General features: G+C 44.8%; 1 protein-coding gene across 3 annotated transcripts in view; it reads left to right on the forward strand.

Annotated features, from left to right (window-relative positions):
- The window catches only part of GATB (glutamyl-tRNA amidotransferase subunit B), a 224,983-nt gene that overhangs the window by 44,408 nt on the left and 155,788 nt on the right, over positions 1–24,787 (forward strand). For all 3 annotated transcript variants that reach the window (XM_030191645.1, XM_030191644.1, XM_030191643.1), the window contains exon 4: positions 20,395–20,508. In XM_030191645.1, coding sequence (XP_030047505.1) covers positions 20,395–20,508 — 114 coding nt within the window. The remainder of the gene's footprint in view (positions 1–20,394; positions 20,509–24,787) is intronic.

Raw genomic sequence — 24,787 nt, forward strand, 5'->3', positions numbered from 1 at the left:
ATGATGTGTGCATACATGCATGTGTTCAGCCAAACAAATTTTTAAGAGCCCTTATCTGCAGGTAAAACATGCTTTATGGGGCCCTTTTACTAAGCAACGGTAAAAGAGGACCTACGCTAGTGGCGGCAGCTGTTTTTGCCACATGCCAGGGCTCCTTTTACTTCATCGGGTAAAAAGGCCAAAAAAAGAAATGGTTGTGCGGTAAGTTCGTACTTGCCATGCGGCCGTTTCAGGGGGAGTGACGGTAAGGGCTTGTACTGCTATGGATTTACAGCCTGTCTCGCTGACACAGACTACTCAATAATTACTGTGGATTCTTTTGGATTCGTATTAGGTAAATGAGACCTTTATTAGAGGTGCTAAAATCTACAATGATTAAGATAAGATATTTATTTATTACATTTGTATATACAATGATTAAGTCATCTAACTAAAAGAAAGCTATAAGACAGATATATACATATTATACTGTACATACATCATCACTGGTCAGGAATTTCAGCCCCTTATCTCATCAGCCGGGAGACCCGTTGCAGCGAAAGCCCGAAGTCTCCTTATGACCAGGAACAAGTCTTTTCTGCACAGTGCATCCACCCACAGATGAGCCTCAAAACTCTGCTGCAACAAGCCCTCCTTTTTATAAGGCTTAGAACTCATGTTCAGAGCTAAGGAAAATTACAAGAATGTACATAAGGATGCAGTCACATGCTTGTGGCCCAAGTAAACAAACCACTGGCCAGTGCACCTTAGTAAAAGATCCCCTTAGTTTTTTTCAGTTTTATTTTTATCTTCATTTTTACCTTTATTTACTATTTCTTATTATTTTACAGTGTTTCTTCATAGAAGTGTGTTGATTCCTGTATAACATAAGTACATTTTTATTCAAATAATGAACAGTGTCTTGATGTTTGTTGCTGCACCAGTGACTATATACAGCATCACAGCTACCATAGGTGGGTTATGTGGAGTTTGCTTTCTCTGCAGTCCTTCACTGTCTCATCGCACTGATATTTCACACGATTGTTATTTTATGTTTAAATAATGTTTATTAGTTTCAAAACAATGCGATAATACAAAAGTACACAAGGATTAACAGCTGATTGAAGAACTCATCCTCTACCCCACCCCCAAAATCATACACATACAAGGCTCCCATTCATAGAAAAAAAGCTGGCTTTCCAGCGCTTTAAAGATTCAATAAATCAGTGCTTCCCAAGTTCGGTCCTGGAATACCCCTTGCCAGTCAGGTTTTCAGGATATCCACAATGAATATGCAAGAGATCTATTTGCATACAATGGAGGCAGTTTATGAAAATCAAGTTCATGCATATTCATTGTGGATATACTGAAAACCTGACTGGCAAAGGGTACTCCAGGACTGGACTTGGGGAAACACTGAAATAAATGACTACGCGCTCGGACTTGCAGTGTCAACCACAATGGTTCCCACTTAGTGTGAAATTTTTGTTCTCGTGGAGTGTCCAAAGATGAAATACCTTGGAGTTACAGGCGCATTTGTACAAGTAACATGGAATGCCAAGTTTGTATTGAAGGGCAGCTCTCGCTTCTCCATTCCAAAAGGATGCTCTTCAGCCCTAAAAGAATGGCTTGCCAAAAAAAAAAAAAAAAACACTGAAAGCCTGGAGTCCTTTGAGCTCTACAGGAGAAGGCACCAAATAGCAGTTTTGGGTCCAGTGGCACTTTATAGTGCCAATAAACCTCCACCTGCTGGAAAATAGACTTCCAAAAGGAAAGAATCAAGGGACAGCACCAAAACATGTGTCCTAAGATTGCTGAAGCCCATCCACATTTCAGACAGTTATTTTGTGCAATTATAGTACAGCGAAAAGCCCTATAGGGGGAGATATATAATCTTAAAACAAATTTGTACCAAGTTTCTCGTTGTGATGCAAGTTCTAAGTTTTGCGATAGCTGCAATACACAAGCTTTTAAATGGTCTGATGAGATAGGCACTTGAAGTCTTGAGACAGTTTAGCAGCCATATGTAAATAGTTGAAATCCAGGGTGATGTCTTTCATGTGTTGATGGTGGAAGGTAAGTGGCACTCGATTCTGTGCTCCCAATGTATAGGCCTCTTGACGCGTCTCCTGATCGTCCTCTGTCAAATCAGTCCAATTTAAGGTAGAGCCATGTTTTAATTGGAAATAAGCAAACAATTGAGAGGAGGGAAGTTGAAATTCATGTTGTAAAATGGTAAAAGACTCCAGTTTTCCCTCTTCTTTCAAGACGTGGAGTAGGTAAAGTATGCCGCATGTAGCCCAAATAGTAAAAGAACTTTTCCCCTGCCTCAGTGAGAAGGCTGGATTATCACATAACGAAAGGAAAAATGAAATTGGCGACACAGCCAACACCACACTTCTCTAGATGACTGAAGTAGGAAATGCATACTAAACGTTCCCTGTGGCAATTTGGTACCAGTGTGTAGAATGTGGCTAAAGTGCAGCCCTGGGATGAGATGTGGGTGTGACCGAAAAGTCATTTTTGCCTCTAAACCAATCAGTAATGTGACACATGCCACTATATACAGTCATGCAACGTATGTTAAGCAGTCCCATTCCTCCATGAGTTTTCAGTATGTGTACGGACAACCTGGGTTTCTTACCTAGCCATAAGTAGTGTTGAAGACATTGAGCTAACTTCCGCTCTTCCCTCATACGTAGAAAAAGAAGTAACATCTGGAAAGGATACAGCCACTTAATATTTGAGCTCCCATTGAACCACTTTAGAGAAAAAAACAGTTCCTCTCTCTTAGAGATCCTCTGTACTTGTTCTGAGCTTTTTAAATTTAATTTGATCATTTCTAGCCCTCCTTTACCCTTCTAAGTTCTAGGTGGATTACAGTATATAAATAAGAACAGAATACATATAGATTATTTCTATAATGCAACACAAGACAGTTACAATACAAAATAAATAAACAATCCAGAAAAGAACAATTAAAACATTTTGATTAATCCTGCCATAAATGTAATTAAGATTCTCAAAATTAAAAAAAAAAAAAAGTAAAAAATTAAATCTTCTACAATAAAAGTTTCTGAAATAGACAGGTCTTTACTTATCTTCTAAAAGTCACGTAGTTTGTTATTTTCTTGAATTCAGATATAGTCTTCATCTCTACCACCTCCACTGGGAGGTTGTTCATGCATCCACCACCCTTTCCATAAAGAAATATTTCCTTAGATTACTCCTAAGTTTTCATTATATGATCCTTTGTTCCAGAGCATCCTTTCAATAGAAAGAGGCCCACCTCCTGTGTGTTTTAAACTATAGAGGTATTTAAATAGCTCTGTCATATCTCCCCTCACCGGCTTTTCTTCCCATGTATACTTAATTAGACCTTTAAGATTGTCCTTATGTTGTATATTGAAGGCCTCTGACTATTTTAGTAGCTGCTGTCTGGATCAGCTTTATCCTGTTCTACTTTGCAGATATAAGGGCGCTTTTACTAAAATGTTTTAAAATCTGTGCTTAACACATTTTAACATGGGAGTTTCCCATGCGCTAAGCCCAGATTTAATGCATTGTAGGGTTTTTAAAATATAATTTTTCCATTAGCATGCAGGACTTGCAAAAAAGTGTATGTGAAGTGCCCCCCCCCCCCCCCCCCCCCCCCCCCCCCCCGGTTAATTCTGTGTTATCCAGAAGTGCATGCTAATGCCAATGTACTAGCTGGATAATGCTTCCCTGCCCATGACATCTCCCCCCCCCCCCCCCCCCCCACACACACACACAAAACAAAATGCATGATTAGCATGCACAAACTGGCAAAGAAACCTTTTTTTCATGTATTAAATGACTGCTAGGGCTTAACATCCTTTAGTAAAAGGAACCCATAGAGATTTAAAAATTGGGACTTGAAATGTAAAACAGGCTGGTCTTGTGTTAATTGGCTATTAATGTTTTAAGCAAACATAGCCTAGAGCAGTAGCTCTAAGTCCTCGGAGCACACCAGCCAGTCAAATTTTCAGGATATCCACAATGAATATGCCCAACATCACCCCCACCCCCCTCTGTGACATACCAGATTCCTCCCATCCCTCTCCAATGGCATAGCAAGAGGAGGAGGAGCACAGCTGCATCTTGGACTGCATCCTTCTTTGCCAGCATGGGCCTAACTGTTCCTTTGAAACCGCGTGGGCCTCCATATGACCACGTGATTTAAAGGAACAGTTATGACCAAGATATCCGAGAGAAGGACACGGAGTGATGTACAGCCATGCATCTAATTTTTTTGTAAACGCTTGCCTCAAACTTTCAAGCCATTGCTGCAGGTTGCTCTTTTCACTCAAAGAGAAGGAGAGGAGTGAGCCAGTAGAGAATTACAGAGGGACAAAGTTTGTCCCCGTACCCATGGGTTCTGTCTCTGGCCCCACCCCATCCTTGCAGGTTGTGTCTCCGTCCTCGCCCCATCCCCACAGGCCCTTTCTCCGTCCCCGCAGGTTCTGTCCCTGTCCCCACTGGCTCTGTCCTTATCTGCAGAAGCCTCGAACAATTATGATTTTATATTTAAATCTTTTTATTAAAGTATAAAAAGGAACAATATGCTGTGCAACTGTTGTGTATAAACTACAAATAGAAAACAATGATAACTAGCAGCTATAATAACCTTCCTCGCCACCATCCTCTAGCCTTCCAACCCCAACAAAAGCTAATTTCTACTACCCCAAGGAATCCTAGTCCACCCTGTTAAAATGTCCAGGGGTACAAAATACAACCCGTTCTGTATACCCTGGAAGGGAGAAATAAGCCCTATGAAGAACTGTTATGATTATTTACCGCCCAGTAGCATCTATACCGCTAATAACCAACTTGATGGAAGGTGTAGTGATGAAACAACTCTCCAATCATCTACATAAACACTCAATCCTTGACAAATCCCAGTCAGGATTTTGAGCAAATTACAGCACAGAAACAGTACTAGTAACTCTAATGAATAAATTTAAACAAACAATTGCTACTGGCAATAACATACTTCTCCTACAATTTGACATGTCCAGTGCCTTCGACATGGTCAACTACGGAATACTGCTACTTATTCTGGAGTACTTCGGAATTGGAGGTAACGTTCTTAACTGGTGTAAAGGATTCCTGACAACAAGATCATACCAAGTAACAACTAACGCGGCGAGATCAGCCCCATGGTTACCAAAATGCGGAGTTCCTCAAGGATCCCCCCTCTCACCAACCCTCTTTAACCTAATGTTGATACCACTAGCCAAGCTACTAGACAATCAAAATCTTAACTATATATATATGCAGATGATGTCACGATCTACATCCCGTTCAAACAGGATCTAAACGAAATCACCAGTGAAATCAACCAAAGCTTCCAAATCATGTACTCCTGGGCGGATGCATTTCAGCTAAAACTAAATGCAGAAAAAACACAATGTCTTATACTCACCTCACAACACAACACAACACGAATAAATACACCGCCATAACCACCCCAAACTATAACCTCCCCGTCTCAAACAATTTGAAAATTCTGGGAGTCACCATCGACCAAAATTTCACACTTGATAATCATGTGAAGAATACAACAAAGAAAATGTTTCACTCCATGTGGAAACTCAAAAGAGTAAAACCTTTCTTCCCAAGAGCCATCTTTCGTAGCCTGGTACAGTCTATGGTAATAAGTCACCTGGACTATTGCAATGCACTCTACACTGGATGTAAAGAACAGACCATCAAGAAACTTCAAACTGCTCAGAACACCGCAGCCAGACTCATATTTGGTAAAATAAAATATGAAAGTGCAATACCCCTAAGAAAGAAATTACACTGGCTCCCACTCAAAGAACGCACCATGTTCAAGATCTGCACGATTGTTCATAAAATCATCTACGGGGATGCCCCGACCTACATGCTAGACCTTGTGGACCTGCCACCCAGAAATGCTAAACGATCTTCCTGCACCTTTCTCAATCTACACTTCCCCAGCTGTAAAGGATTAAAATACAAAATAACACACGCAACCAGCTTCTCCTACATGAGTATGCATATGTGGAATGCACTACCAACCCACTTAAAAACAATAAACGAACTAAATAGCTTCCGCAAAGCTCTGAAAATTTATCTCTTTAATAAAGCCTACCACGAGCTCCCATAATTAACCATAACACATCACCGAAACACCTTACTGTGAATGTCTTACTCTACAACTGCTTGACCAGACCCTCTTATCTTCTTAATTTCTCTGTAACACTAAATGTATTATTGACCATGTGATGGCAATGCCATAACAGACCTTTGTAAGCCACATTGAGCCTGCAAATAGGTGGGAAAATGTGGGATACAAATGCAATAAATAAATAATCTGTGGATGAATAAGAAGTCATCAACAATCTTAGGATTCATTCTAGTTCTCCTGTCTTCCACAGTCCTTCCTGCAATAGAAGATGTCTTCTTAGAAGATGTGCTGGTAGCAGGATGTACAGGATCCCCCCCCCCCCCCCATGCAAATTTTGCTAGTTGAACCCAACATGTTTTGCTTGTTTTTCCAAAAAATCACAATATCATTGTCTGCATTACTCAAACAAATAACAGGCTTCAAAGTAGAAAATGATGTGGGAACAAAGTTTGTCCCTGTTGGTTTTGTCCCCATCCCCGCTGTTACTGCGTGTCCCCATCCCCGTGTCATTCTCTACAAGCCAGGACCCTGCCTCACTGCCATTAGATCCCATGTTTGAGATGTACAACAACTGTGTAGTGCAGCCAGTTGTGGTCAGAAAGTGGAGAGCCAATAAAGGACAGTGGTGCAGTTCTGGCTCACTATTTACCCTTTATATAAGTGCCAGAAGGAGCAAGGACACGGCTACCCTGCACCAATGAGAGGACACTGGGTGGAGTAGGATAGGAGTTGGAGCAAGAGTGCAGGTCACAGGTATGAGCACAGTGCTATACCAAGGGCAGTGGAATAGGTTTGTGCTCTTTCACAACTGCGTCCTGTGTAGGCGCACTGCTTGCACTGCCCTTGATGCAGCCCTTAAAACATGCAGTTGTGTCTAGGAGAAAATAACTGTGCATATATTCAGTTTATGTGGATTTTCTCAACATAAATGTATGAAATACTTCTAGCATAGCTGAAAGCAGTTAGCATTTGTGAGCAAATCCAGGCTCGCTGATTTTTAATTAACCTTCATAAATGTGAAGTTGGCTGCGTAGCAGTAGAGGTTATCTGCTAAAGCCAGACCTTGCACAACCTTGAAGAAAGCAGCAGCAGTGCCCTTGAAATGCCTGGAAGTGCCTGCAGGTGCCAGGGACAGAATTCTAAAGCTGCCTGTATGTAAGTGGAACACTACGCGTTTACTTTCCAACTTTCTTTTTTGTGCAAGATTTCACATTGGCTAAAGCAAAGGCCACAAGCTTTTCTAGTTTTCAAAATGTCTGCAGTGAACATTCATCAGATGTATTGCATGCTTGTAATCTAAGAATAAGGTTACCCTGAAAACAAGACCTATATATGATATAGATATGTATGTGTGTGTATGTATATGTATACAGTGCAATCCGCTTAAGTGCAAGGGTCTGGGACTAAAGAAATGCATGCAGTTAACTGGAGCATGCACTTAACCGTTGTGACCCAAAGAAGCTTGGCATCTGATAAACATATGTACAGTACTGTTTATTATTATATGTACAGTATACAGTCTCCATTAACGGACATTAGGCTTACTTGAAGTAATCAGTTATAGTCCTCTGTACACTAATGGGTCTGGAGTTCCATAGACTACGTCTGCCAGACGGTACAAACTGTCATAGCACTGACATCCAGTGGCCTCCAGATAGGCCCACACGGTGTTGAGACTCTCCAGCGCTCTTGCAAAAGTGACAGGTGGAGGTTGTTGAATTTCGTCAGCATGTGCCTCACTGCTCATTTCATCCTCTGTTTCATCATCAGCCGTTGTTGCCTGCGTGTAGGCGCATATCTCCACATCAGTGCTGTCGTCAGCTGTTTGTAGATCATAATCAACAGCTACATAGCAATGAAACTCCTCTTCAGTAACACCGGCTTGGATGTCAATAACCTGTTCATCTGACACGTTTGCAACAGCTGCATCTGTTTCATCCCTTGCCACATCCTTAAAGCTTGCCCACTTGCAGCAGTTCACAATGGTTGCCTATGTAACATGATTCCAGGCCTTTTTCTGCATATGTAGGGAATCCAGCAGTGATAGATTACGAGCCAGTTCAACAGCATGTTTATCCTTGCCAGTCTGGTCATCCATAACGCTCATCAGACGACGTAGCACAAGAGCCCGATAATGTTGTTTGAAATTGGCTATTATGCCCTGATCCATAGGTTGGATCAGAGAGGTAGTGTTTGGTGGCCGGAAGACCACCTTGACGTTAGACAGCCTGACATCATCCCTGTGTACAGCACAATTATCACAAAGCAACAAAATCTGACACCTTTGTGCCCACATTCTAGTTAACTTCTTTAGCTACTGCTTCCAAATTTCCCCAGTCATCCATGAATTTGCGTTAGCCTTGTATGACACAGGAAGTCGTTTAACTTTCTTGAAGCAACGGGGCTGTTTGCTCTTTTCAACGACGAGGGATCCCAACTTCTCACTCCCATCCATATTGTAGCAAAGGAGGATCGTCAGTCGGTCCTTCAATGTTTTACCTCCAGTAGTTTTGGAGTGTTTGAATGCAACTGTTCCATCAGGAATCGCTCGCGAGTAGAGACCGTTTTCGTCAGCATTGAAAATGTCACGAGGTGCAAACTCGTTCAAGATGGTAGGAAGAACTGAAACAACCCAATTTTCAGCACCAAAGTCATCAGCGTCTTGTTTCTTACATTGCTGTTTCTTGAATTTTATGTTGTTCCTCTCCTTCCATCTTTCCAACCATGCAACAGTGGCTTTGAATTCAGTTAGTCCAAGACTTTCAGCTAGCTGGATAGCTTTCTCCATAAGCAGTGGACCACTGACAGGAAACTGTCTGCTCCTGATTCGAGAAAACCACCAAAGAAGAGCATCTTCTACCTCCTCAGCTTTTCCCACCTGTTTTTGTTTCCATTGTGGATTTGTATTGTTTTGCCAGTCTTCCAGAAGCTGGTCTTTTCTGCTTCAAGACACGTGAAATTTGACTGGGATTGACACCATATTCTTTAGCATTAGATGCTTGACTTTGTTTTCTAATTTTTTCAGAACTTCTATTCGTTCAGCCAGTGTTAAAGTCTTACAGTTCCGCCGCGACGACGATGACCCCAGTGTACACTCTAACAACATTCTTTTGCTTATTCTGCCTATGGCAGCTAAAGGGGCGGTAAATTTGAAATCTCGTTGGTTGTCACGCGCCAGTCGGCTTCCATATTCAGTGCATGCGCTTATGCGGAGTCTTCCCCTGCGGAGGAGCGGTCTTAAACCATGCATATAAGCAAATCTTACACTTATCAGTGGTGCACTAAACCGAAGTTTGTCCCTATAGAAATTGATGGCACCAAAACCAGGTCCGAAGTATGGCATGCAGTTAAACAGAGCATGCGCTTATCTGACGTGCACTTAAATGGAGTGCACTGTGTGTGTGTATTTTTTTTTTGTTACATTTGTACCCCGCGCTATCCCACTCATGGCAGGCTCAATGCGGCTTACATGGGGCAATGGAGGGTTAAGTGACTTGCCCAGAGTCACAAGGAGCTGCCTGGGCCGGGAATTGAACTCAGTTCCTCAGTTCCCCAGGACCAAAGTCCACCACCCTAACCACTAGGCCACTCCTCCACTTATATATATATATAGGCCCGGCGTACTTTATAGAATAAGCCTAAATTGCTGCACAGTTTATAGAATACGCCAAGTGCCCATTCATGTGACTAAATTTAGTCATGAATAGTTGCGCCTAATAAATGCCAGTGTTTAAATTACGCGTGGACCTGGTACACATAGATTTTAGAAATGCCCATGACCCACCCATTCCACACACATGGTCACACCCCCTTTTTTACTCTGCAACTTAGAATTTATGTGCATCATGTTATAGAATATGCTTAGATAGTTTTGCACATAAATTCTAATTAATGTCAATTAGTGACGATTATCGGCGCTGATTGGCTTGTTAACTAATTAAATTACACGTGCAAATCCAGAATACACGTTCCACTTAAGTCGTGCTATATAGAATCCTGGGGATAATGTATAAGACAGCAAATAAGGACTTCAAGACCTATCTAATGTGCCCAATTCCTACTGCAGTGCTATAGACTCCATTGATTATTGGCTTTCCTCCTAAGGGGCTGACACAGAAAGCCACGTGGTAGAACCATGTGCCCATGGCTGAATGTATGGCATCTACTGCAAAATTAATGAAAAAAATGGAGTAGCCTAGTGATTAGAGCACTGGTCTTGACATCCAGATGTGGCCAGTTCAAATTCTACTGCTTTTCCTTGTGATCTTGGGCAAGTCAATTAGTCCCCTTCTATCAAGCTGCACTAGCAGCTGCTGGTGCTCTTTCACAACTGCATCCTATGTAGGCGCACTGCTTGCACTGCCCTTGATGCAGCTCTTAAAACAAGCAGTTGTGTCTAGGCGAAAATAAACTGTGCATATATTAGTGTGTGTGGATTTTGTCAACACACATTGACAAAGCCCATTGCCGCATGGCAGCCGCTAGTGTGGCTTGATAAAAGGGGGCCAAAACCCTCCATTGCCTCAGGTACAAATTTAGGGCCCTGTTTACTAAAGCATGTTAAGCTTTTTTAACGCACCTACAATTAGTGGGTCTTTTACTAAGGCGCACTAAAATTAGGCACGTTCTAAACATTAGAGACGCCAATGCATTCCTATGGGCGTCTCTAAAATTTAGCTTGCGCCCAATTTTAGCGTGCACCAAAAACATGAGTGCGCTGTAGTAAAAGACCCCCTAAGTGCGCGCGCTAACCATGTAGGCACCTATAGGGATGTAGGCGCGTACACGGTTAATGTGTGTTAAAAACATTAACGCGCCTATAACGCAGCTTAGTAAACAGGGCCTTCAGATTGTGAGCCCTCCAGGGACAGGGAAATACCCAGTGTACCTAAATGTAACTTGAGCTACTACTGGAAAAGGTGTGAGCCAATCAAAAATAAATAAAATAAATGTGATGGGGTTATTACATACATCATAAATGTAGTTCAGATAGCAATTCCATTGGTTCCAGCTTCTATTCTCTTAGGAGTACCACCAGCACATTTGGATCAGGTTAGACAATTATTTCTTATTGCTAAAGTCTGCATTGTGCAAAAATGAAAAGATTCTATACTCCTCTCTAAAACATTTTTGGCGTAATAAAGTTTGTCAGGTAGCTGGTGTGGAAAGAATAGTTTGGACTTAAAAACGTAAACCATGGAAATACACTCAGCTTTGGGCACCTCTTTTTCATTTCAACTTTAACTTGAACTTTACCCATCTCGCCCCCAACAGCCGACACCGCGGGAGGCTCAGCGGTTAAGACCGGAGGCATGGGTAAAGAAGATTTAGGCTCCCCACAATAGCGGCACTGGCCACCCTATGCCTTGATACCGCGACGCATGCAGGAACGGCAACGGAGCAGCTTGGACATAGGAACTGACAGAGAACACAGCCCAAAAACTGCCCACTCAAACAAACTAACACCAGCAAGTGTGCTCTCCCAGACCGCCCAAGACAAAAAGACGCCGGCACCGAGCCCTTTTCTTTTTTTAAACCAGTTGCTGTAAACTGAAAAGGCACTCAAGGCTCCCGACCAAGACCAGAAGCCGAGGCACAAGGCGGCCCACACAAAGGAGAGCACCAGAGGTGGAGGGACCCAGCCACCCGGGTATAACACCCCAAGGGGAATCAGGGGCTCCACCGGATCCACACCCCTGAAGCACCGAGAGTTCTAAGTACCGTACCGCCCAGAAAGAAAGTAGAACCCTCAAGGGCCTACCAGACCAGTCAGGCTGCACGTCTACCCTCTGCTGAGACTGAGAAAATACTGGCTGGTTGGGGTTCTGCACAGGTTAGTTGTATGTGTTTAAAGTTAAGTGTTCTCAGTCTCCCTCTGCTGGTAGGCGTGCCTAACCCAAGCGTCTTGACCGGTCTGGAGGGAGTAGAGGAAAGAAAATTAGCAGGTAAGGCCTACTTTCACCTTTTTTTTTTTTTTAATGCTTGTACCTATTGTTTTCCATCTCTCCCCAGCCCTCCCATTCCCTCATCTCTCTCTCTCTCTCTCTGCCTTTGCTTTCCAGCATCTTACAAATGCCTTCGCTCTTCCCTTCGCCCATGCCCAGTTTGTCCAGTATATCTACTTCTCTATCCCTACCAGTGCCCAGCGTTTCCCCTGCCCTTCTCCCACTTCCAGGTATTCAGCATTTTCCTTTCCCTTCTCTTCTCCTGTCTTCTCCTTCCCCCACCCCCATGTCCCCTATACTTGGTCAGCAGAGATTTTCTGCATTGCCTTTGATTTATCTCATTTTTAATTAAGAAAACCATGAATTTTAAACTGCCAGTGACTCCCTAGTTGCGCCATTTTAGTTCTACTCTCAGCACTGCAGGTCCTGCATCATAATTATGATTGTGTAAAATACAGAAAGAAAGATTCAGGTTTTGGATTTAATTCCTTGCCTTTCGAAATCCAAGCTCAAAGGGTGTTTTATATCAAGGACAGTAGATATTTCGCTGCCCAAGAGGGCTTACAGTCTGAGGGCCTCATTTATTAACATGTGTTAATGTGAGTTATGTGCTAAATTCTATGAGGTGTCGCCTAGTTTTAGGTGACAGGAAGGCACGTTAATAATGGTGGTATTCTAGTCATTTACATGCATAAGTGGCTTTGTACCGAATACCAACTACTAGAAAAGTATGCACCATGATTTGGTGGTGTGTATAGATGAGCGAAGTGTGGACAGTGCACACAAGTACGCAAGTAAATTATAGAACATTCTAATTTATGAGCATTCTGGCATACATCTAAGTGCAGGCATTTCCCCAGCTATAGGGCTGGTATAGTGGTCACACCTTAAATGTAAGCATGTTTTCTGCCACTTATGCTTGTATTCTGCAAAGGAAAAGTAGGTATGTATTCTTGTAAATAGAAGAGGCTTAAAATAGGAGCCTGCTTAATCCCTTATCCTAGGTTCTCTGTTATAGTATTAGAGCAGGTGCCTTTTTTGTAGCCTATTTTGTATGCCTTTATAAAATATTAGGGGTAAAGTGGACGATACTTTGAAACCCTCTGCTCAGTGTGCTGCAGCAGCAAAGAAAGCAAATAAAATGTAAGGTGTTATTAGGAAATGAATGGAAAATAAAAACGAGGATGTTATAATACCTTTTTCCTTGTCACTTGCAGCAGATGAATCCAGGAACTAGTGGGTTAAGTCCGCCTACCAGCAGGTGGAGATAGAGATAAACTAAAGGCAGTGATGTCAGATGGCCAGCTCCTTCTTCAGCTAGTATGTCTCTATCTCAGCAGGTGGTGGACGGCTTTTTCTTCAGCTCCTGGGCCCAAGACCTCTGAGGGTGCTCCTGGGCCGGTCGCCAGTTTGAGCCGGGGGTGGTGGACTGGTGGTGTCCCCTTTGGCAGCATACGAGTTGCTGGGTCCCTGCTGCACCTCAAATTCCCTCAGAACAGGCTTTTGCTGTTCCTTTCCTTCCCTGTTTGTTTCTGCCTCCTTACTAAAAAAAAAAAAGAGAACCATAGAATTTTGTTTAAAAGAGTAACAGAACCATAGGGAGGTGTGTTTTTGCTGAGAGCAGGTTTGTGTTACTGCTGTCCGAGTCCTGTTTTCTGTTGCCTGCTTGTCTGAGCCTGCCTCGAAGTGGAGTCGGAGAGTTTTTTCCCTCGGCTCAGCTGTCCGTTCCCGCGCTTTCCCAGTCCGGGGTAAGTCCGGCTGGGTTCCTGTTCGGGGGGCGGACGATGACAGCGGAGGCGGTAAAACGCTGTTCCAGATGCGGGAAACGGCGTTCGGCGGCAGGCCTTTGCAGCGCGAGGTGTGCTGATTTTGCGGGACTTGGAGCGGTGGCCCCCCGAGAGCATGCTCCCCCCCCCCCCCCCCCGGGAGCCTGGCGATTCTCGTGCCAGTTTGCGATCGGTCGCGGAGCCGGCTCCGGTAGTGGTTTTGGGCAAAGCTTCTCCGCTGGTAGGGGAGTCGGGGGGGCCTCAGGCACTGTGGGTGGTGGTGCAGGTGCCATGGCTGCGACCTCCTCCGTTGTGGGGGAGGGGGTTTTCGCCAGAGTTTATTTTGCTACTCCAGGCGTTTTTGTTGAAAAGGGCCTTGTCCCCCCCCCCCCCCCCCAACGTGGCTGTGACAGCTTCAGCCTTTGATTCTCTCAGGGGGTCTGGGGGTAACCAAGAGATTTGGGGGTTTCCCCCAGAGGATTTCTCCTCCCTTAAAAAGCCTAGGCTTTCTTAACGGTCTGAGGAGGGGTCCTGCATACGGTCGCCTGCAGCTTCCTCCGTGGTGGCTCTCTCGGAGCAGACGGGTAGATGACGTGGAGGACAGTGTCCTCACTGCCAACTGTAGGACTCTTCCGCCATGAGGATTTTCCATAAGGAGGAGTTGTCCTCCTTTATCTCTCAGGCGCTGGAAGCCCTGAATATAGAGGACCCTGAGGTTGTGGCTTCTCAGGCGGTCACCCCCAAGATGGCTAGTACCAGACGACTTTCTAAGGCCTTTCCGGTACATGAAGCTATTGAAGAGTTGATTTTGGCCCAGTGGGCGGATCCGTATGGGGGACTGAAAGTAGCCAGGGCTTTGGCCAGGCTGTATCCGGTTTCAGCAGACAGTTTAGAGCAGTTTGCTCTACCTAGGGTGAATTCCCTGGTGACGGCGGTCACTAAGAAGACTACTCTTCCAGTGGAAGGTGGTGTGGCACTTAAGGATATGCAAGACAGATGGCTAGAGGCCTCTAAAACGTGCCTTTGAGGTGGCCGCTTTGACACTTCAAGCTTCTGTTTGTAGTTCTTATGCGGCTAGAGCTTGTCACATTCTGTCATGGATTTGATTTCGGAGTCTGATATGCCGTGAACTCCTCAGATGTCGCTGATGGATATTGGGCTGGTGTACTTGGCGGATTCCTTGTATGATTTGGTCCGTGCTTCAGCCAAACTCATGGCCTTGACCGTTTCCTCTCAGCGTCTTCTGTTGCTCCATCATTGGGCTGCAGATATGGCCTCTAAGCAATGACTCATTAAATTACCTTTCCGAGGGAAATTGCTTTTTGGGGAAGAGCTAGAAAGGAGCCTCGAGGTCACGTTTCAGAGAGACGCACCGGTATCGCCTACGGCGGTCCAACACAGCCTTTCGGCGTCCTCGTTTTGGGCAGCGTTCTTCCTTTCAGAACGAGAAGCGTCCGGCTGGACCCCACCTCTCTTCAGGGGGCGCCTTCTCGGGCCTCCCAGTGATGGGGCGCAGGTCCACTCGGGAGGAGAGCAGATCGGTGGTCGGCTTTCTCTGTTTCTTCCAGACTGGGCCAGAATTACTTCGGATCAGTGGGTCCTCGATGTGGTGCAAGAAGGTTACCAGCTAGAATTCTTCTGTCACAGACTTTTTTCTGGAGTCCCGCTGTGTATCGCGGGCCAAGAGGACAGCGGTTCTGCAGTGTTTGCGAGACCTGCTAAGGATATCGTGCCTGTTCCTCCTTTCGAAAAGTGCACAGGTCGGTACATAAGTAATGCCACACTGGGAAAAGACCAAGGGTCCATCGAGCCCAGCATCCTGTCCATGACAGCGGCCAATCCAGGCCAAGGGCACCTGGCAAGCTTCCCAAACGTACAAACATTCTATACATGTTATTCCCGGAATTGTGGATTTTTCCCAAGTCCGTTTAGTAACAGTTTATGGACTTGTCCTTTAGGAAACCGTCTAACCCTTTTTTAAACTCTGCCAAGCTAACCGCCTTCACCACGTTCTCCGGCAACGAATTCCAGAGTTTAATTGCGCGTTGGGTGAAGAAACATTTTCTCCGTCTCTTGGCTTCCTTGATCGCCCCTTTTACCCTTCGGTCATCCAGCGGTCCAACCGATTCTTTTGCCGGCTTCCTGCTTTTAATATACCGAAAAAAAAATTTACTATGCTTTTTTGCCTCTAATACTATCTTTTTTTCATAATCCCTCTTGGCCTTCTTTATCTGCGCCTTGCATTTGCTTTGACACTCCTTATGCTGCTTCTTGTTATTTTCAGACGGTTCCTTCTTCCATTTTCTGAAGGCATTTCTTTTAGCCCTAATAGCTTCCTTCACCTCACTTTTCAACCAGGCCGGCTGTCTTTTGGAATTCCGTCTTTCTTTTCTAATTTGTGCAATATGTTTGGCCTGGGCCTCCACGATGGTATTTTTGAACAGTGTCCATGCCTGTTGTACAGTTTTTACCCTCTCAGTTGTCCCCCTAAGTTTTTTTTCCACCGTTCTTCTCATTTTATCATAGTCTCCTTTTTTAAAGTTAAATGCTAACGTATTTGACTTCCTGTGTATAGTTACTTCAAGGTTGATATCAAAACTGATCATATTATGATCACTGTTATCAAGCGGCCCCAGTACCATAACGTCCCTCACCAGATCATGCGCTCCACTAAGGACCAAGTCTAGAATTTTTCCTTTTCTCGTCGGCTCCTGCACCAGCTGCTCCATAAAGCTGTTCTTGATTTCATCAAGGAATTGCACCTCTTTAGCGTGTCCCAATGTTACATTTACCTAGTCTATATTTGGATAATTGAAGTCACCCATTATTCTCACATTGCCCATTTTGTTTGCGTCTCTGATTTCTTTTATCATTTCTGCGTCTACCTGCTCATCCTGGTGAGGCGGAGGGTAGTACACTCCTATCACCATCCTTTTTCCTTTTATACATGGAATTTCAACCCACAATGATTCAAGGGTGTGATTTGTGTCCTGCTGAATTTGTAATCTATCTGAGTCAAGGCTCTCATTAGTATACAATGCTACCCCTCCACCAGTCCGGTCCACCCTATCACTACGATATACTTTGTACCCCGGTATGACAGTGTCCCACTAGTTATCCTCCTTCCACCAGGTCTCAGTAATGCCTATTATATCCAATTTTTCATTAACTGCAATATATTCCAACTCTCCCATCTTATTTCTTAGACTCCTAGCATTTACATATAGACATTTCAAAGTATGTTTGTTGTTCCAAAGAAGGGAGGGGATTTTCGGCCTATTCTCAATCTCAGAAAAGTAAACCAGTTTTTGCGGGTTCGTCACTTCCGCATGGAGACATTAAGGGCAGTTATTGCTGCTGTTCAACCAGGCGAGTTTTTGACGGCTCTCGATTTGAGGGAAGCTTACTTGCACATTCCCATTTGGCAGCCCCATCAGAGATTTCTCAGATTTGCAGTGCTGGGTCAGCACTTCCAGTTTCAGGCCCTTCCTTTCGGAATGGCCACTGCCCCACGCACTTTTTCCAAGGTCATGGTGGTGGTGGCGACGTTTCTGTGGAAGGAGGGGATTCGAGTGCATCCATATCTCAATGTCTGGCTGATTCAGGTGACGACAGCAGAGGAGTGGTCACCGAACGAGTGATTGCGGTGTTGCAATCCTTAGGTTGGGTGGTCAATATGGACAAGAGTCATCTGGTTCCTACTCAGAGTCTGGAGTATCTTGGAGTGCAATTTGATACGAAGCGGGGGAAGGTGTTTCTACCCGAGGGGCGAAGGATCAAATTGCTTTCTCAGGTACGGACCTTATTGAGTCGTCGCGCTCCCCGAGTGTGGGACTATGTTCAGCTCCTCGATTCCATGACGGCGACCTTGGAGGTCATTCCATGGGCAAGGGCTCACATGCGGCCTCTTCAGAATTTCCTTTTGAGCAGGTGGTCGCCGACGTCGCTGGATTATCAACGACGCCTTCCTTGGTCGAGCCGGGCCAGGGACAGTCTTGCGTGGTGGCTCTGGTCAGCCAGTTTGCAGAAGGGTGTTTCTCTGACATCTCCTAATTGGGTGGTAGTCATGACAGATGCCAGCCTTGCGGGCTGGGGAGCCCATTGTCTTCATCAAGTAGCCCAGGGATCGTGGACCCCTCTCAAATCGCTCCCTTATGTGGCCTGTAGACCTGCCCAGCGCTTCCCAGAATGCACTGGGAGGGGCTGGGCTCTGCCATTTTGCAGCAGCGTCAACCCAAGGAAGAGGAGGGAGGCAGGCTTTCTCCCTTCTCCAACTAAGGTAGGGGGGCCGGGAGGGGGTTATCTTTTTTACGCTGGACCACCAGGGATTGGTCAGACAACACTGGGGGGGGGGGGGGTGGGGGTGGGAGAGTGGGAGGGGGCTTGGCCACTAGACCACCAGGGACCATTTTCTGGGGGTTTGGGGGGGCTGGAGACCCACCGGATCTCCAACCCTCCCTGAACCTGTGGGGGGGTGGGATCCTCCAGCCCCCTGTTGGCAGGTTTGCTTTGGGGGGGAACGGGGGCCTGCCAGCATGCAACTGCATGCTGGACAGGGCTCACCATTCCTCCCCAATGATCTGCAAACCCTAACGCCAGCTTGGAGCTGGCGTAGGGTTTGCCGCGGCCAGCAACCCAAATTTTGGCACGCTGGCCACTGATCATTGGCGATGAATGCGCTGAGCGCTGTTTGGCATGCATTAGCATGCTACTTGTGCAAAGAGCCCTCGAGCTCGTTTCACGTGCTCAAGGGCTCTAATCATGAGGCGGTAGCAAACACTGGTGCTAGTATGGCGCTAACAGCCTCTAGCGCCGGTGTTTGCTTTTGATCATGAGGGCCTAACTGAGGAAGGAGCTGGCCGTCTGACATCACTGCCTTTAGTTTGTTTATCTCTATCTCCACCTGCTGGTAGGCGGACTTAACCCACTAGTTCCTGGATTCATCTGCTGCGTTAAAGGAAAGAAAATTATCAGGTAAGACATAATTTTACCGTATTACTCCATTTTGCAACCGCACCTTGAATACTGCCGCATCTCAAAAACGATATAGTGACATTAGAAAAGGGATAGGAAACTGCGACGAAAATGATAAAGAGGATGGGATGAACGACTTCCCTATGAGGAAAGTCTGAAACAGCTTGGGCTCTAAAGCTTGGAAAAAAGATGGCTGAGGGGAGATATGATAGAGGTCTATAAAATACTGAGTGGAGTGGAATGGGTAGACGTGACTCGCTTGTTTACTGTTTCCAAAAATAGTAGGACTAGGGAGCATGCAATGAAGCTACAAAGTAGTAAATTTAAAATGAATCTGAGAAAATAATTTCTTCACTCATTGTGTAATTAAACTCTGGAATTTGTTGCCAGAGAATGTGGTAAAAGCAGTTAGCTTAGCGGGGTTTAAAAAAGGTTTGGATAGCTTCCTGAAAGACAAGTCCATAGGCCATTATTAAAATGGACTTGGGAAAATCCACTGCTTATTTCTAGGACAAGCAGCATAAAATATATTGTACTGTTTTGGGATCTTGCCAGGTACTTGTGACTTGGAAGCAGGGTACTGGGCTTGATGGACCTTCGGTCTGTCCCAGTATGGCAATACTTATAGTAACATAGTAGATGACGGCAGAAAAAGGCCTGCATGGTCCATCCAGTCTGCCTAACAAGGTAAACTCATATGTGCTACTTTTTGTGTATTACTTACCTTGATTTGTATCTGCCATTTTCAGGGCACAGACCGTAGAAGTCTTGCCCAGCACTAGCCCCGCTTCCCAAACACCAGCCCCAAGTTGTGAACATCTATTCCTGCTTGGAAATAGTCATAAATATAACGTATAAAGTATGTGCGTACTTTGTGACTCTGCCTGCACTGTACCCCAGAAAACACCTTCTTGCCACTGTGAATAGTTTTATGTTTGTATCACCAGGGGTAGCTTTATAAAGGCCCATTACCCCCTAAATTTGTGAGAAGGTCCCATTGACAACAGTAGGGTTTGGGTTAAATCACATTAACACATGTTAGAAAATGAGATCCTCTTTGTACCTTAGCAACAGAGCATGACGTGCCAAGGGTCACAGGGAGCAGGAGAAGCAGGATTTGAACCCTGGCTTCACTGCTGCTCTAATCCTCCTCTCAGTTTTTATAGGGCTGCTGGAATTTTCCTGTTTTGTGTTTCATTCTTTTACTCTTGTAGGTATAGGAGGTCAGTGGTGCATGTTGGTTAAAATGACTGTATCCTGTAGAACCCTCTGGCATGAACACTGAAATGTGAAATTATCAGCATATTAAATAGACAACACAATCCTGAGGGCATTTTACGTGTGCACACATGTGCGTAGCCTCATTATATTATTATAGCTTTTTAAAGTAAGGTTCATCATCTTCTGCATGTTGCTCTTGATAATCTGATGGCAAATCCTGGCTAGCGGCACACATAAATGTTAATTTACCCTGAAAGAACTAGGGCTTCTGAATAGCAGAAATACTGATTGCGGATGGCATGTCTTAGGCAAATCGTACCTCCTTTTCTTTCAGGTCCTGAACCGGCGCTGTGTGGAAGCGGCTGTAATGACAGGCCTGGCTCTGAACTGCACCATAAACAGGAAGTCCTTGTTTGACAGGAAGCACTATTTCTACGCAGATCTTCCGGTGAGTGAGCCTGCAAGCTTGGGTAACCTAGTACTGGACAGGTGCTGGTTTGGTTTTTGTTTGCTGTCTATTGCCTTACTTGGAAGGTCCAGTGAAGCCTGATGAAGAGATGTCCTGGGCTGAAATGAGAGCGCAGCTCTGCTTGCAAGTTCAGGCAGGACCTTACATTTACCATAGCTGAATTGAAGCTATCAGGGCCTTCCTTAATCAGTAAACTGATAATGACTAAACAGTAAAAGTTATAATCAACACAAGATAATAAATACCCTATATGCCAGTGGTTCTCAAACCTGGTCCTGGAGGCACTCCTGTCAGTCAGGTTTTCAAGATATCTACAATGAATATTTATGAGAGAGATGTGGAGGTAGTGCATGCAAATCTCTCTCATGAATATTCATTGTGGATATCCTGAAAACCTGACTGGCTGGGATGCCTCCAGGACCATGTTTGGGAATAACTGTTGTATGCAATTGCTCCCTGATCCTATATAGGTCGCCTAAAATTGGGTGGAGAGCCCAGATGCACACACAATTGATCGACTGGGTGCTAACAAACAATTATTGATGTTAATTGGACTTAACTGGCACTAATTTGGATTTATATGCACATCTGCCTATACACTATTCTATAACGCTGGGTGCCCAAAGTGTCTCGCGTGCAACCCAAAAGGGGTCATGGCCATGAGAGGGGTATAGGCGGGTCAGGGGAGTTCCATTCAGGCGCAGTGTTATAGAATACCAGGGTTTCAGCTGGCATAAGTTCTCACGTCCAAAGCTGGGCGTGGGAATGCGCTCTAAGCGTTAGTCCATAAAAGGCGCTCATCAGGGAGTGCCCGTTATAGAATAGAGCTTAGCATGGATTTTTCCCAGTGCCTAAATTTGAGTGCCATATACTGAATCTGGCCCTTAGGTTGCTGATCAGAATAGAGGGCTCATCCACACCTTGCTTTTAAACCTCAAATTCACACAAAGCTTGTCATTTTGTGGAGTGGAGAAGTATCCTAGTGGTTCTTTGATAAACCAGCTTTGGACATGAAAACTTATGCCAGCTGAAACCCTGGTATTCTATAACACTGCACCTGAATGGAACTCCCCTGACCCGCCTATACCCCTCTCATGGCCATGACCCCTTTTGGGTTGCACGCGAGACACTTTGGGCACCCAGCGCTATAGAATAGTGTAAAGGCAGATGTGCATATAAATCCAAATTAGTGCCAGTTAAGTCCAATTAACATCAATAATTGTTTGTTAGCACCCAGTCGATCAATTATGTGTGCATCTGGGCTCTGCACCCAATTTTAGGCGACCTATATAGAATCAGGGAGTAATTGCATACAACAGTTATTCCCAAACATGGTCCTGGAGGCATCCCAGCCAGTCAGGTTTTCAGGATATCCACAATGAATATTCATGAGAGAGATTTGCATGCATTGCCTCCACTGCCTGCAAATCTCTCTCATAAATATTGTAAAGTGGATCCTCTTTTCTCAGCGGTTGCAGCTCTCCCCAGCCTGAAGAACACCTTCCAGTACTGCTCCTTTTTCCCTCAGAACAATGAAGCTTTTTATTGCCTAGGAGGGGCTTCCCTCCTTCCCTCAGTTGTGGCACCAAAACACAAAACAAAGCACAGTTAACATTCACCTTTCTCAATCCGGTTAGTTTCCCAGTCCAGGCTTCCACAGCTGCTTCCTCTCCCTCCCTCCTGGGGAAGAGTAGCAGCAAATAATAAAAAAAAAAAAAAGAAAAAAAAAATACCCTGTTCAGTGTAGTGGGGTTTTCCAAAAACACAGTTCACTTTTAGCCAAGCTTTACAAAACACAGCTCAATTGAGCCAGGCTTTCCAAAAAACACAGTTCAGTTCTAGCCAAGCTTTCCAAAACACAGCTCAATTGAGCCAGGCTTTCCAAAAAACACAGTTCAGTTTTAGCCAAGCTTTCAAAACACAGCTCAATTTAGCCAGGCTTTCAAAAACACAGTTCAGTTTTAGCCAAGCTTTCAAAACACAGCTCAATTTAGCCAGGCTTTCAAAAACACAGTTCAGTTTTAGCCAAGCTTTCAAAACACAGCCCAGTTTAGCCAGGCTTTCAAAACACACCGTAATGGCTTTGCGCGGGCTCAAAGCCTAGGGTCCCACCCTCTTGGTCAGTCATACTCCTACCTGACCTCCTCCCGCTTGACCCGGCTTGGCCCCGCTACTTCCTTGGCTTTCACTGAGCCAGAGCTGAAAAGTCCATCGGCTCTTCCAGGGTCTTCTCCGGTTCAGCCAACTCCATAGGCTAAGGCTCACTCTCCGCCTCTCTCTCCTCAGGAGCCCAATCCATATTCTCCTCGCCCCGCCCTTCTCCCAGCTGCTCACCCTTTCTTTCATTAAAGCTCTTTGGTGGCTCTTCTTTCTCCACCCACCTGTTCCACCACCTCTTCCCCCAGGTTGGAGAATCAGCCTTATTCCTTCCCCTGCGGCCCTCCTCTGGAGACTCCTGGGAATGCAGATAGTTTCTCTTATCCCCGGTCTCCCTTGGGGCATGTTGGGAGTTGTAGTTCTTTATTTCTAGTTTTTTCCTGGGGAATGCCTGCCTATAAAGGGGGTATTCTGGCCTATCCCAGGGATCCTTTGGGGCCTTTCCTACATACTCTTTACAATATTCATTGTAGATATCTTGAAAACCTGACTGACAGGAGTGCCTCCAGGACCAGGTTTGAGAACCACTGGCATATAGGGTATTTATTATCTTGTGTTGATTATAACTTTTACTGTTCAGTCATTATCAATTTGCTGAGCTGCTTCCCTTCAGGCTTGAGTAAGATCACCTTAGCAAGAGTCACAAATTATATCACACTCATTGGATCCAGTTGGTACAGACTGATTTTGATGACACCTAAGACCTCACACAATCTGCTGAGCTACCAAGGTAAAAAGCGTGCATTAGTCATGTTTGAGACTTCCTAAGATGGCTGCTGCTACTAGTGGGCAGGCTGTTCTGGTGAGAAAGTGGGAATATTGTGCTCCGCATTTGAGGGGACCTAGGTTTGATTCCTGGCTGAGATCTTCAGCTCTGTGGGTCATGGAGGCAACTTTCATAGTACTTTTGGGGCGGGAACCATGGTTTTTGTGCTATGGTGTAGATTCAGGGCCTGTAAGTGCAGATTTCCAGAAGGAGCCCTAGTGCGTGGCCCCAGTTTAAGGTCTGTTGCTACAGTGACTGAACCATAGTAATTGGTGTGGGAATAAAAAAACAAATCCCTGGGTACTTGCAAATGAAGGATCATACTGCCAGATTCCACCCCTGGTTTTCATTGAGGTGACAGTGGAGAGAATACCAGTCCTACAACAGTGACTCCTATGAACTGGTGGCAAGTTGCACGTGTGTTGTTTTGTGAAGGGAACTATTGTTTATGATGGCAAGGTTATAGCAGAGGAGGAGGAGGAGGGAAGCCATGGCTAGCTGAGTATGCAGGCACCAGTCTCCTACTGAGGCAGGATGTGATTGTAGGAAGCTGTTGATCTCCTTCTCTAGAAAAGGCAAACTTAACATTCTTCAGCTTTTTTAAAATAATCTTCACTGTATTTTGGAAAGTATCCTGTGCCAGAAATAAAGGATTTTCTACTCAAAGAAATCCTTGTTGCCTCATATCCAGGGCATAGGAAGCATAAGAGATGGTGGGAAGCTAATAGCCTTGTTTGTCTCAGTGGAGAGGGACAGATGGATGGAGATAAGAGAGCTCTGCTATCAGAGAGCATGTTGTCTTGAACAGTGTACTCAGGCAGAAAGGCTGACATTTATTGAAAGCCCCTCTGACACCATGCGTGTTTGATTTACTGCACTATTAGATTCTGGGTGTTATACTGAGCAGTATCTTGGGCAGGGAGCATAGAAGGTCATGTCTGTGTTTTCTGAAAATGTTATTTTGCTTAGAGTCATTTGCACTGAGATACGAATGCTTGGCTAATGAGCTTATGGGAACCGATTCCTCCGTGGGGTTGTCTTCACTTTGTGGCTTCTGGGAAAAGGGGCTTACACTGAAGGACTGTCACATTCTTTTAAATCCTCTTTAAAAAGACATCTTCCTAGTGAAAACAGGAAAATAGATAAATGAATTGTAGCAGGTTTACTGCAGATCACAGTATCTTGTCTTGTTTAGTTCCACTGTAGAGAGTGATTTATTGAAAATTAGACATGCATGTTGGAAATAAAAACGAGTAGATACAATAAGAACATAAGAGAAGCCATACTTAGACAGACCGAGGCCCACTGAGCCCAGCAGCCAGTCTGCTTAAGAGA

Source organism: Microcaecilia unicolor, chromosome 2 (genome assembly GCF_901765095.1).
Source record: "Microcaecilia unicolor chromosome 2, aMicUni1.1, whole genome shotgun sequence".
Taxonomy (NCBI): domain Eukaryota; kingdom Metazoa; phylum Chordata; class Amphibia; order Gymnophiona; family Siphonopidae; genus Microcaecilia; species Microcaecilia unicolor.